This window comes from Bos grunniens, chromosome 28 (genome assembly GCF_055505025.1).
Source record: "Bos grunniens cultivar Pamir isolate PY7600 chromosome 28, Bosgru_T2T1.0, whole genome shotgun sequence".
NCBI lineage: Eukaryota > Metazoa > Chordata > Mammalia > Artiodactyla > Bovidae > Bos > Bos grunniens.
The window spans coordinates 12,627,054-12,640,753 of record NC_141192.1 but is presented as its reverse complement, the minus strand read 5'-3'; the positions used below and the strand labels follow the sequence as shown (position 1 = coordinate 12,640,753).

The following is a 13,700-nucleotide window of genomic DNA, read 5'->3' as shown; positions in this document are numbered from 1 at the left end:
CCATGCTCAGACCCCTAGTGATGCTGTATTTGTGTTCACCCAAACTCGCTCAGCCCCTCACAGAGCCAGGACTGGAAGCCCGGCCGCTCCTCTGTCCTGGTCTCAGGGGCCCAGGGGAAATGACCCCCAGAGGGCTCCTCCTAAACCCCACCTGCCATTTACGGGATGTGTGTCTTGCAGAGAGCCCTCTGCATCTCTCTAGAGAGTGCTTGTGACAAATCGTGACACGAGGCCCCACTGCAGTGAAGGCTGCAGCACTGGTCATGACACTTCCCCACCCGCTGTGTCTACAGCACAGCTGATATACTCTGGCATGCAGTTACCGCTAAATCTGAAAATTTACTGGCTGCTGTTTGCTGGGGAAGTCCTGGGTGTCTCAGCTCCTTTAAAAAGCTGAAATCTAAAGGATCTGCTTCTAGACCTCTTTCCAAAGCACGACATGCTCCGTTAAAATCTCAAATCAAACTCTTTGAAGCCCTCATACAGAAAGCTCCCTCTAGGCTTCTGCAATCCTCAGAAAACATGAAGAATACGACAGACGACGAAGTGAGTGCCTACTGCTAGAGCAACTCCTAGTCCAGCTCAAACGCGTTCTGAAGAAGTAAAATACACACGAGACAGAACGCTCCTCTGGTCATCATCCACCTCCCCCGGTGCCTCCCCTCCTACCCCTCTGCTCCCCAAGGCTCCCTCCTCACTTTACGCAGTACCTCCCCCCTCACACAATGTTCCCCAACTTTCTACCAAATTCAATCCCCAGGCAGGACTGGACATCAGAGACGCAACTGCATTCAAGGGGCAGTAGAAAGCACTACCAGTCCAAGTGACCAAGCTTGCCTTTCAAGGGGACAGTGGCTCTGTCAGAGGGGCCTGTCTTAGGAAGTGATCCAGTCTCCGGAAGGACCTCTGTGAAAGGCAGCAGCGCCCCACGGCTTCCCTGGGGCAGCGACCAGTTTCCACGTCCTCCTGAGGCTGGCGAGCTTTCAGGAACCTGGAAGCCCATGGCCGGAGGTTGGACCCCGGCCCGGGTGAAGGAAATCCCTGGATGTGCCCACTCTCAGAGGTGGGAAGCAAGGGAGAGAGGTGGCAGAGCTGACCGGGTGTCCAGAGCGAGGCAAAAACCCTGACAGGGCCCCCACCTGCCCTTTCTTTGCACAACCCACTCTGGAGAAGACAATAGGGTGTTGGGAGGCAATGAAAGAGAAAAGAGGGTAAATAAACAGGAGGTACAGAGAGGAGAGGGGGGAGCATAGGAAGGCACAGGTGTCAGAAGGAAAAAGAACCACCAGCCCTGGTGAGCAGAACAAAAACAGTTCTGAGACCTGGGCCCTGGCCTGGCTCAAGGTTCATCTCAGGTGACCCCACAAGAAGTGGCTGCTGGAGAGGGGTGGGAGCAATCCTCAGGGACCTCGCAGGCCATGGGGAGATAAGACCCTCCATGCCCACACCTCAGAGCCAGGACGGCCCAGGCCACAGACTTAGCCTCTTCTGTCCAGACGGAGAACGGTCTTGTCCCAGAAGCCAGACAGATTCCAGAGGGAGCCGAGGGTTTCAGCTGTGGAAGCTACAGGGGCGGGGGCTGGGCTGTCCTGGCCTACTGACTGGGATGGGTGCCCAGAAAAGATTTCTGTCTCAGCTGACAGCAGGCCTCATGTGTGGCCAGTGCCCCTGTGAAGGTTCAGGGCTCCAGGCTGGAGGAACACGGGAGCCCTGGGAGGAGTGGGCGACACGGGCTACCAGACCGAGCACTGAGGGGCAGCCGGGGGTCTTCCTCCGGCCCTGTGCTTCTGCAATCCTGCCAAGAGCACAATTAACCTCTAACATCTCAACCAGGTGGCCGCTGGCCTATCACAGGCTCACCTTCAATGGCTTTAACACACTGTCCTTGACGCTGTAGTTCAGAGACTGACTCAGGCATTTCTGATGTTTCTACTCTTCATCATTTTGTTTCCCTTATTTGGTAGCAACATTTTCCCCAACAATTAAGCTCTCATACCAGAATATGAAATTGAGGTTGATGTTTTCTCCAGGGCAATCACCAAGCCCTAACACATTGTATTTGCTTATTAAGAATCTCTTCAATTACCTAGAATAATAGTCCAATTCAGAGAGTCAGACACTATGTTGGTAGATAGATGTCAGGAGCCACGGGTGGGGGCGGCAGAGGGATGGGGAGTTAGTGTCTAGTTGGGACAGAGTTTCAGTTTAGAAAGGTGAAAAATCGAGAGATGGATGATGGTAAGAGCTGCACGACAATGTGAATCTACTTAGTGCCACTGAACTGTGCAGTCAAATACGGTTAAAATAGTATGTTTTATATTATGTGACTTTTACAGCAATAAAAAAAATGAATCTCTTCATTATGGTCTTTTAAAAATTTCATCAAAGAAAAAATATTCCTTTTCACGATGGCTTTCACCTTGATGGTCTGGAGAAGTCTCACTCCCTCTGCATGAAACTGTCGTTATTTGGCCCATTTTTGCCTATAAAAACAATCTCATAGGATGCACCCTAATCCTAACAGGGTGGTAAAGTTCAGACGGGCATAAAAATAACCCTGATAATAAAGACTTAAATCATTCCCACTTTACGCAGATACCATTCTAAGTGTGTTTTCAATGTTAATTCAGCTGATGGTCGCAACCACCCTGCGAAGCAGATGCTGTCATCATTTTCAGTTTGTAGATGAGGCAACTGAGAGGCCCAGAGCTCTAGGAGAGGTGAGAGGTCATGTGGTTGAGGAGGTCCACCCTCCAAGCACTGCTCCCAGCACTGCCAGGGCATGAGGCAGCATCACTGTCCAGAGAGGGGCTCTCGAGCCCTGGCCACCCCTCGGGTATCAGCCCTGCCTCAGGCTCAGTCCAGGGGGCTCTGGCTGCAACAATCCAGGCACACACTGTCCCTTCCCAAACTGCCCAACCTTTAACACTTTCTTTTCACTTTTCACTGGAGAAGGCGATGGCACCCCACTCCAGTACTCTTGCCTGGAAAATTCCATGGACAGAGGAGCCTGGTAGGCTGCAGTCCATGGGGTCACTAAGAGTCAGACACGACTGAGCAACTTTACTTTCACTTTTCACTTTCATGCATTGGAGAAGGAAATGGCAACCCACTCCAGTGTTCTTGCCTGGAGAATCCCAGGGACAGGGGAGCCTGGTGGGCTGCCGTCTATGGGGTCACACAGAGTCGGACACGACTGAAGTGACTTAGCTTAGCTTAGCTTTCACTTTTCACAGGCCAGTTTTCAAGCCTTTATTCTAATGGACCTGCAGAGCAAAGCAGAATTGAGAAGAATGAATGGAGAACTACTCCAATGGAAAGAAAATCTGCTCTGATCAAGTTCAGCAGCTCCAAACAGAGTCACACGTGAAGCAACAGAATGCAAAAGCAATCTCAAACAGGGAGAGTCCACGGGCCTATGTCCACGGCCCTGTGCTCTGCCTCAGCGGAACACACGTGGTCATAGGAGTAAGCAGTGTCAGCAATGAGGTCTGGGTGGTCAGGCAGGAAAGATGCAGAGATGCCCCACTAGTCACTCAGCAGTCAAGCTCAGAGCTCAATTTGGATGCTCCTGAGCCCCATTCCCTGCAGATTTATCCCCCAGGAAGCAAAGCTTGAAAGGGTCCTTGGGCTCAGCCTAGTAGACCATCTTCCCATCAGGAGCCCAACCACCCCTCCACAGAGCAGATTCCTCAGATGCTGGGGGAAAGGAATGCCGAGTGTGCTCTTCCAGACTCACAAGGCCAAACGTATCTATGGCTCTTGGACCCTGGTACTCCAAGCACCTACGCTGGCCTTGGGATATCTTCTTAATGAGCAAGTCCTCGAGCTGACTTCCAGCTGGAGACTAATCAACCGTCACATCACCGAGGGCATGGGTGAACATCGCATGTGTCATCCAACCTTCTTCCTATGCTGTCAGCTCCAGATACCCGGGACCACAGCTGGACCTCACCTGCGTCCCATGCAGCCTGACCAGATCCTGGCACCAAGCATGAGCTCAGCAGTTACCCAGGCAACCTGCGACAGCCCAGCCAGCAGCAGGCCACCTGTGTCCCATGCAGCCTGACCAGATCCTGGCATCAAGCATGAGCTCAGCAGTTACCCAGGCAACCTGCGACAGCCCAGCCAGCAGCAGGCCAAAGGTGAGAAGCCGTCAGCTCCCGGCTACTGCAAGCACCTACGCGCCACAGCCCTTCCTCCCTCACCACCTTCCTACCTGTCGCAGCGCCTCCATCTCCTCGCTGGCCGCCTTCTTCTCAGACGTGCTGCTCTTGAGCTTGGACTCGGCCAGCTCTACCTCGGTCTGCAGCTTGTCCAGCTCGGAGATGACCTGGTCGCGCTCGCTCATGATGAGCTTGTACTCGCTGTACACCGCGTCCCGCTCCTCCTTGTACTTCTCCGACTCCTTGGCGGTTTTCGCCTGTGTGGTCCTCAGCTCTGTCAGCTCTGACTGCAGCAACTCCATCTCCCACTGCAGGTCCTTGTTCTGGGCCGTGGCTTTGTTCAGCTCATGGTGAATGGCCTCGAACCTGGGGGAGAGGGGCAGCCAGGACGTGGGGGATGGGGACCTGCCCGGCCAGCTCTGGTGTGCTGGACAGTGAAGCGCGAAGATTTGAGAGAGGTCATTCTCCACACCCCAGGAGAGAAAAGTCATGAAGGACCAGTGCCCTTGGACCCAGACTTTTTCTCAACCTTTTACAAATATTCGAAGTCGCACAGAGGACTTCACTCTCTCTGCTCTACCAGAAAAAAGAATTCTTTCCTTCTTCCATGGTCAAGCTACATTATTTAAAAAAAAAAAAAAAAAAAAACAACTAGAATCACAGCCTATGAAAGATAAAAGTGGCCTGAATGATCACTGAGTCTGGCCACCTCATTTCACAGATATAGATGATAAGGCTTCGAGATACAGGTGACTGGTCCAAGGTCACCAGGTTGGCATCAGGGCACAGCTCAGTCCTTCCAGGCAAGGAAGACCCTGCCATGAAGGTAGCCCTGCAAATTAAAGCCTGCAGCTCCAGAGCAGCGTTTCTGAATGTGGGTTCCTTGGAGCACCAACCCTGCGTGGAGCTCCATTAAAGAAAGTGTGCCCTTTACTGACCGATGTTTAGGAGACACTGCACTCTGCCCCCTCTTGGGAGAATCTAGTGCACGGTACCAGAGTAAAGGCTCTGAGAAGTCCTGCAGGGCAGACACCTGTTTATGTGCCACCTGGCAACTCCCAAACTCTCTTACAGCTGGAGGCTACCTTTCATATAAAGCTAATAGGCAGCTCAGAGGACAGGTATGCTGCAGAAATGTACTTAAGAAACACTGTCTGAGGGCTGGGGTCACAGCCCTACAGATTATCTACCTTAATAAAAAGTAGAACTTTTGGAAGAAATAGTGCCTAGCACAATTAACTTCCCTATCTGTTAGGTGGGTGAGCGACAGGGAGAGGCTTGTGAGGCAACCTCAGAATCAGGATGGTCAGATCACCCGAGCCATTCAGACGGGAGAAAAGAGCACAATAACCATGACATGCTGAGGGTCAGGAAAATGATTTCTGGAGATAACGTAACTTTTTATTGAAAGAGCTCAAGGTGCTCTTTTTCCTTCCAGAAAGTAGCAGGGAGCCTTGCAGATAACCAAGAGCCCACAGAGGAGAGAATGGTCCCTGGCAGGGAAGGCAGCACTTGGCCCTCTGGCCGTTCTCCAAGAACAAAAGACAGGCAGGCTCGCTGCCTCCCGTAGCGGCCCAGGTTCCTACCTCCTCAGGGAGAGGGCGCACTGGTGCTGCAGCTGGATGGCCGTGTCCCTCTGCTGGGTCAGCATCTCCGTCTGCTTCAGCAGGCGCTGGTTCTCCTCCTCCATCTGCTCCAGGCGGCTCAGGTCTGAGTTGTGGATGGCAACTTTCTCACTGTACCGCTTCCGCAGGGCGTCATAGTCCTTCTTCACCACCTCCAGCTTGTCCATGGCTGTGTCGTACAGCTTGTTGAGAATTTCTGATGACCCGTTGTGCTTCAACACCTGGGGACCAGAGAATCATGCTTACCAAAGGTCAGAGGGCAGGAAGAAGGACAAACTGGCCTCCATCTGTCTGGGGGAAGGACTGTTGACAAGGGAGGAGAGGTTGCACCCTCTGGCCTTCAGGAGTCTCACAATCTGGTTCCACAGGCCCTGCAGGCACACTGAGCTGACTCACTCTTTCACAAATATTCCTTCAGTAGTGTGCAGGAAAGAGTTATCGTAGCAGGTCTGAGACGTCTAGCCTTAGGGAGGCCTGCTTGCGAGCTGACCCTTGGCTGGTGTCTGGCAACATGAATGGTAAGTAGTCCACCGCACTGACATAAAATTTTTCCCAAGTGATAGGAAGGGTTTTCCATGACTGGAGTGGATGGACAGTGTGTCTTGGGCTCAGCACCACCTTTCTTCTGGGAGTCTTGAATTTCAGAGCATGCTAAGCAAGGGGCTACGTATACGGCCACTCCCAGTAAAAACTCCCTGGGCAGGGAGAACTCGTGAGCTTCCCCGGTTACAGTCTCACGTGTTGTCATGATTCAGTGCTGGGGGAACTAAGCCTGTCCTGTGCGACTCCACAGCAGGGTTCTCAGAACCCATTGACCAGCTTCCTCTGGACTTTGCCCCATGCACCCCTTTCCAGGAGAAAGGACCAGTGACCCCACAAGAGACTGACCCAGACTTGCCCAGGAGTGTCCAGGAGTCTCCAGCAGAGGCGGGGGTCGGTGCTGGCCTGCTGCAGGCTTGGGGGCAGTGAGTGTAGCAGTGCATGCATGGGATCTTTTGAAGGAGGTCACCATTATCTTCATTACCTCCAACATAGTTTTGGCCCCAGGAAAATATCAGGGAGGGAACACAGCCCCACCCATCAACAGAAAATTGAATTCAAGATTTGAGGAGCATGGCCCCACCCATCAGAAGAAGACCCAGTTTCCCCCTCAGTCAGTCTCTCCAATCAGAAGCTTCCATGAGCCTCTTATCTTTCTCCATCAGAGGATAGACAGACTGAAAACCATAATCACAGAAAACTAACCAATCTGATCACATGGACCACAGACTTGTCTAACTCAGTGAAACTATGAGCCATGCCATGTAAGGCCACCCAAGACGGACAGGTCATGGTGGAGAGTTCTGACAAACTGTGGTCCACTGGACAAGGGAATGGCAAACCACTTCAGTATTCTTGCCCTGAGAACCCCATGAACAGGATGAAAAGGCAAAATGATAGGACACTGCAAGATGAACTCCCCAGGTCGGTAGGTGCCTAATATGCTACTGGAGATCAGTGGAGAAATAACTCCGGAAAGAATGAAGAGACAGAACCAAAGCAAAAACACCACCAAGTTGTGGATGTGACTGGCAACAGAAGCAAAGTCAGATGCTGCAGCTGCTGCTAAGTCACTTCATTCGTGTCCAACTCTGTGTGACCCCATAGACAGCAGCCCATCAGGCTCCCTTGTCCCTGGGATCCTACAGGCAAAAACACTGGAGTGGGTTGCCATTTCCTTCTCCAATGCATTAAAGTGAAAAGTGAAATTGAAGTCGCTCAGTCGTGTCAGACTCTTAGCGATCCCATGGACTGCAGCCTACCAGGCTCCTCTGTCCATGGGGTTTTCCAGGCAAGAGTACTGGAGTGGGGTGCCACTGCCTTCTCCAAAGTCCAATGCTATAAAGAGCAATATTGCATAGGAACCTGGAATGTTAGGTCCATGAATCAAGGAAAACTGGAAGTGGTCAAACAGATGACAACAGTGAATGTCGACATTTTAGGAATCAGCGAACTAAAATGGACTGGAATGGGTGAATTTAACTCAGATGACCATTATATCTACTACTGGGAGCAAGAATCCCTTAGAAGAAATATAGTAGCCATTATAGTCAACAAGAGAGTCCAAAATGGAGTACTTGGACGCAATCTCAAAAAGGACAGAATGATCTCTGTTTGTTTCCAAGGCAAACCATTCAATATCACAGTTGTCCAAGTCTATGCCCTGACCAGTAAATAATGCTGAAGAAGCTGAAGTTGAACAGTTCTATGAAGACCTATAAGACCTTCTAGAACTAACACCCAAAAAAGATGTCCTTTTCATTATAGGGGACTAGAATGCAAAAGTAGGAAGTCAAGAAACACTTGGAATAACAGGCAAATTTGGCCCTGGAGTACAGAACGAACAAGGGCAAAGCCTAATAGGGTTTTGCCAAGAGAATGCACTGGTCATAGCAAACACCCTCTTCCAACAACACAAGAGAAGACTCTACACATGGGCATCACCAGATGGTCAATACCGAAATCAGACTGATTATATTCTTTGCAACCAAAAATGGAGAAGCTTTATACAGTCAGCAAAAACAAGACCAGCAGCTGACTGTGGCTCAGACCATGAACTCCTTATTGCCAAATTCAGACTTACATTGAAGAAAGTAGGAAAAACCACTAGACCATTCAGGTATGACCTAAATCAAATCCCTTACGATTATACAGTGGAAGTTACAAATAGATTCAAGGGATTAGATCTGATAGACAGAGTGCCTGATGAACTATGGATGGAGGTTCGTGACATTGTACAGGAGACAGGGATCAAGACCATCACTGGGAAAAAGAAATGCAAAAAAGCTAAATGGTTGTCTGTGGAGGCTTTACAAATAGCTGTGAAAATAAGAGAAGCAAAAAGCAAAGGAGAAAAGGAAAGATATACGCATTTGAATGCAGAGTTCAAAAGAATAGCAAGGAGAGATAAGAAAGCCTTCCTCAGTGATCAGTGCAAAGAAATAGAGGAAAACAATAGAATGGGAAAGACTAGAGATGTCTTCAAGAAAATGAGAGGTACCAAGGGAACATTTCATGCAAATATGAGCACAATGAAGGACAGAAATGGTATGGACCTAACTGAAAGCAGACAGTATCAGGAAGAGGTGGCAAGAATACACTAAAGAACTATACAGAAAAGATCTTCGCAATCCAGATAATCACTATGGCATGATCACTCACCTAGAGCCAGACATCCTGGAATGCGAAGTCAAGTGGGCCTTAGGACCCAGAACAATTACTAAGAACAAAGCTAGTGGAGGTAACAGAATTCCAGTTGAGCTATTTCAAATCCTGAAAGATGATGCTGTGAAAGTGCTACACTCAATATGCCAGCAAATTTGGAAAACTCAGCAGTGGCCACAGGACTGGAAAAGGTCAGTTTTCATTCCAATCCCAAAGAAAGGCAATGCTAAAGAATGTTCAAACTACTGCACAATTACACTCATCTCACATGCTCGCAAAGTAATGCTCAAAATTCTCCAAGCCAGGCTTCAACAGTACATGAACCGTGAACTTTCAGATGTTCAAGCTGGATTTAGAAAAGGCAGAGGAACAAGAAATCGAATTGCCAACAACTGCTGGATTATCAAAAAAGCAAGAGAGCTGCAGAAAAACATTTAATGCTGTTTTATTGACTGTGCCAAAGCCTTTGACTGTGTGGATCACCACAAACTGTGGAAAATTCTTCAGAAGATGGGAATACCAGACCACCTGACCTGCCTCTTAAGAAATCTGTATGCAGGTAGGAAGCAACAGTAAGAACTGGACATGGAGCAACAGACTGGTTCCAAATAGGAAAAGGAGTACGTCAAGGCTGTATATTGTCACCCTGCTTATTTAACTTATATTCAGAGTAATCATGAGAAACACTGGGCTGGAGGAAGCACAAGCTGGAATCAAGATTGCCGGGAAAAATATCAATAACGTCGGATATGCAGATGACACCACCCTTATAGCAGAAAGTGAAGAACTAAACAGCCTCTGATGAAAGTGAAAGAGGAGAGTGAAATAGTTGGCTTAAAGCTCAACATTCAAAAAACTAAGATCATGGCTTCTGGTTCCATCACTTCATGGCAAAGAGATGGGGAAACAGTGGAAACAGTGTCAGACTTTATTTTTGGGGGCTCCAAAATCACTGCAGATGGTGACTGCAGCCATGAAATTAAAAGACGCTTACTCCTTAGCAGGAAAGTTATGACCAACCTAGATAGCATATTAAAAAGCAGAGACGTTACTTTGCCAACAAAGGTCCATCTAGTCAAGGCTATGATTTTTCCAGTGGTCATGTATGGATGTGAGAGTTGGACTATAAAGAAAGCTGAGTGAGAAAGAATTGATACTTTTGAACTGTGGTGTTGGAGAAGACTCTCGAGAGTCCCTTGGACTGCAAGGAGATCCAACCAGACCATCCTAAAGGAGGTCAGTCCTGAGTGTTCATTGGAAGAACTGATGCTGAAGCTGAAACTCCAATACTTGGGCCACCTGATGCAAAGAGCTGACTCATTTAAAAGACCCTGATGCTGGGAAAGATTTAAGGCAGGAGAAGAAGGGGATGACCAAGGATGAGATGGTTGGATGGCATCGCCAACTCAATGGACATGGGTTTGGGTAAACTCCAGGAGCTGGTGATGAGCAGGGAGGCCTGGCATGGTGCAGTCCATGGGGTTGCAGAGTCGGATACAACTGAGCAACTGAACTGAACTAACCCCTTTCCATGGCTGATTTTGTGTCCTTTTACTGAAATAAATTTTATCCATGAATACAATTATATGCTAAATTGTACAAATCCTTTTAGCAAATCACCAAACCTGGGGGTGATGCTGAGTACCCCAACACAAGTACCTAACATGTTCTAGTCCTGTCTCAGATGCTGGTGATGCTGCTCAGACACAATGACTGTGGTCTCAGGCCCTCTTAACCTGATGGGACGATACAGACACACACACACACAGGGACAGAGATAGGTAGATAGTTAGAAAAACAGACCAAATAAAATAACCTAAGAGTGTAAGAAGGGCTGTCAAAGAAATAAAAAATAAAATAGAGTAATGAGCTGGAGAGAGATTTTTGAGCCACAGAGTAGGTCAGGACAGAGGCTAAAGCCTGAAGAGGAGTCTCTAGGAAGGTGACTTCTGAGCTCAGGTGCAAATGAAGGACAGCAGCCAGGAGCACACCTGGCAGACGAGCGAGCAGGCTCAAAGGCCCTGAGGTAGGAGTCACCAGCCACGTCCACGCACGGACAGAAGGGCAGGGCAGCGGGACTGGAGCCCAGTGAACCAGCAGGAGTGGACACACACACAAAGGCCAGAGAAGCAGACACGGCTACAAGGCGTATAGCAAAGACTGTATCCCGAGTGACATGGGAACCCCAGGAGGGTTTTAAGCAAAAGAGTGCTCTGCTCTGACTTACAGGTACTAAGGCTCTTAAGGTGCTGCCCTAGATAACAAACTACAAGATGAGCTAAGAGATGGTCAGGGCCTGCTGACCTCCGCTAAGTACCTCAGGGGACCTGAGCCCTTGGGTGGGTTTATTTCCTTATTCCTCAGATGATAGCACTGAACCAGAAAAGCCTGTTTAACTGTTCCAGCTCCAGTCCAGGAATCACCTGGCTCCATCCAACATGGATTCTGGGTTATCAAAAGATCTTTGCAGTCAAGAAAACCAAAACCTGGAACTACTGAATATTCCCTTTGGAGGGAGGTGAGCCCTCAATAAATATGATTAACAAGAAAGAGCTAATTCAAATGTCAGAATTTTTCAGAGACAGGGAAAGTGAGTTCATCCCTCTGAGACATTATCTCCTAGGGCTTGGACTATGGGGGAAAAGGGAATCGCAGAAATCAGCTCACTCAAGGCTTTTAGTCTTCTTCCTTTTCTTTTCTCTTTTTTTCTTTTTTTTTAAGGCAAAACTCTTTCCTTCAAAGGAAATTTTACAACACCAAACTAGAAATTGAAAACTCATTTTAAAGAACAGTACACAGGCTCCTCAGGCGATTAAAATCATCAACAGTTTTATAAAAATGCTTTGCTACTGCAGATCAGGACTGCATGCTGAGAAATGGTCAGAAAACCACTGATGGAGCCTCACTTCATCATTTAAAGTCTTCTTAAAAAACAATGAAGGATCTTTCAAACATACAGTAAAGCACAGCAAATAATGCAATAAAATGAGAAGAACCCACTACTATGCTCTCACCTTAAGGCAATCAATGAGGGATTGATTCCAGGACGCCTCTCAGATACCAAACTCCATGAACGCTCACATCTTTTATGTCATATGGTATACTGTGTGTGTGCTTAGTCTTCAGTCGTGTCTGACTCTTTGTGGCCTGCCAGACTCCCCTGTCCATGCACATGCTCCCTATCCTTTACATCATCTTCAGATTATGTATAATCCCTAACACAACATAAATGCTTCAGAAATAGTTGCCAGCAAGGCCAATACAAGGTTTGCTTTTCCAAGCTTTCTGGTATTTTTCTCCCAATTTCTGGCTGGTTGAATCTTCAGATGTGAAGCCCAAGGATATAGAGGGCCAGCTGTACTTTGTCACGTATCTCATACTGCTTTCCAAAGATATAAATTATTACAGATGCTCAGCCAAAGCCCCCAGTATACCCTTCTCTTATTCAGCACCCTTCACTTCCCCCTCCAGAACTGCCCCCCTACGTTTGCTATCCACCATTAGAACGCATCATATTTTACTTCCACTACTTACGTACTCATGAGAAGTCCTAATGGTGCTGCATGTGCTTCCTTTTATGCAATTCTGCTTTTAGGCTTAGGCAGTGGTGCAGGCAGTATTTCACTGGAGGAGTACATCACACATTTTTAGATTTTTAAAAATTCTATTAAATGTAACTGATTTGCAATGTTGTATTAATTTCAGGTATACAGCAAAGTGATTCCGTTATATATATATATATATATATCTCTCTCTCTAAAAATAATCTTAAAAAATACTACATATATATATGTAGTATTTTTTAAGATTATTTCCCGTTATAGGTTATTAAAAGATATTAAGTATAGCTCCCCGTGCTGTACAGTAGATCTTTGTTGGTTATCTATTTAAAATACAGTAGTGTATGTTGTGGACAGATTTTTTTAGGTTGAAGTATGGTGGCTTAGACAGTAAAGAATCCTCATGCAATGCGGGAGACCCGGGTTCTGTCCCTGGGTTGGAAAGACCCCCTGGAGGAGGGCATGGCAACCTACTCCAGTATTCTTGCCTGGAGAATCCCCATGGACAGAGGAGCCTGGCAGGCTATAGTCCATGGGCTCGCAAAGAGCTGGACATAACTGAGTGACTAAGCACATACACATAGGTGATTTACAAAGTACTATTTTCTGCTATACAACAGAGTGAGTCAGTTATACATAAATGCATACATTCTTTTTTATATTCTTTTCCACTGTTTTATCACAGGATGTTGAATGTATTTCCCTGTGCTACACAGTATGACCTCACTGTTTATCCATTCTACATATAACAGTTTGCATCTGCTAATCCCAAACTCCCAGCCACCCATTTCCCACCCCTTTTTCCTCCCTCAGCAACCACAAGACTGCTCCGCATCACACCCTGTCACTGTGATAGATGTTTACATCGTCTTTATTTTCTTTTTTTTTGCTGTTATAAATGATACTACTGTGAGCCCTGTCCATGTCTCCTCTCCCACATCTGTGAGATGCTCCCCTAGGGTGGACATCTAGAAGCAGAGCTAAAGGTCATAATATGGACTGTTCCCCGCTGACTGGACGATACAAAATTGCTCTCCCAGTTCATATCCCACCAGCTCTGGGCAGGAGTTCTGAGAGTTACTGTCGCCAACACAGCCTCACCAAGATTTCAAACATCAGGTTTTCCTTTTAATTTTTAATTGAGA

At 47.7% G+C, this 13,700-nt stretch overlaps 1 protein-coding gene across 9 annotated transcripts in view; it reads right to left on the bottom strand.

Moving 5' to 3' along the window:
* DLG5 (discs large MAGUK scaffold protein 5) overlaps positions 1 to 13,700 on the bottom strand; it is a 123,659-nt gene that overhangs the window by 35,236 nt on the left and 74,723 nt on the right. For all 9 annotated transcript variants that reach the window (XM_086381816.1, XM_086381817.1, XM_086381821.1 and 6 more), the window contains 2 exons: positions 5,753 to 6,012; positions 4,220 to 4,532 (listed from right to left, as the gene is read on the bottom strand). In XM_086381816.1, the coding sequence (XP_086237942.1) occupies positions 4,220 to 4,532; positions 5,753 to 6,012 (573 nt within the window). The remainder of the gene's footprint in view (positions 1 to 4,219; positions 4,533 to 5,752; positions 6,013 to 13,700) is intronic.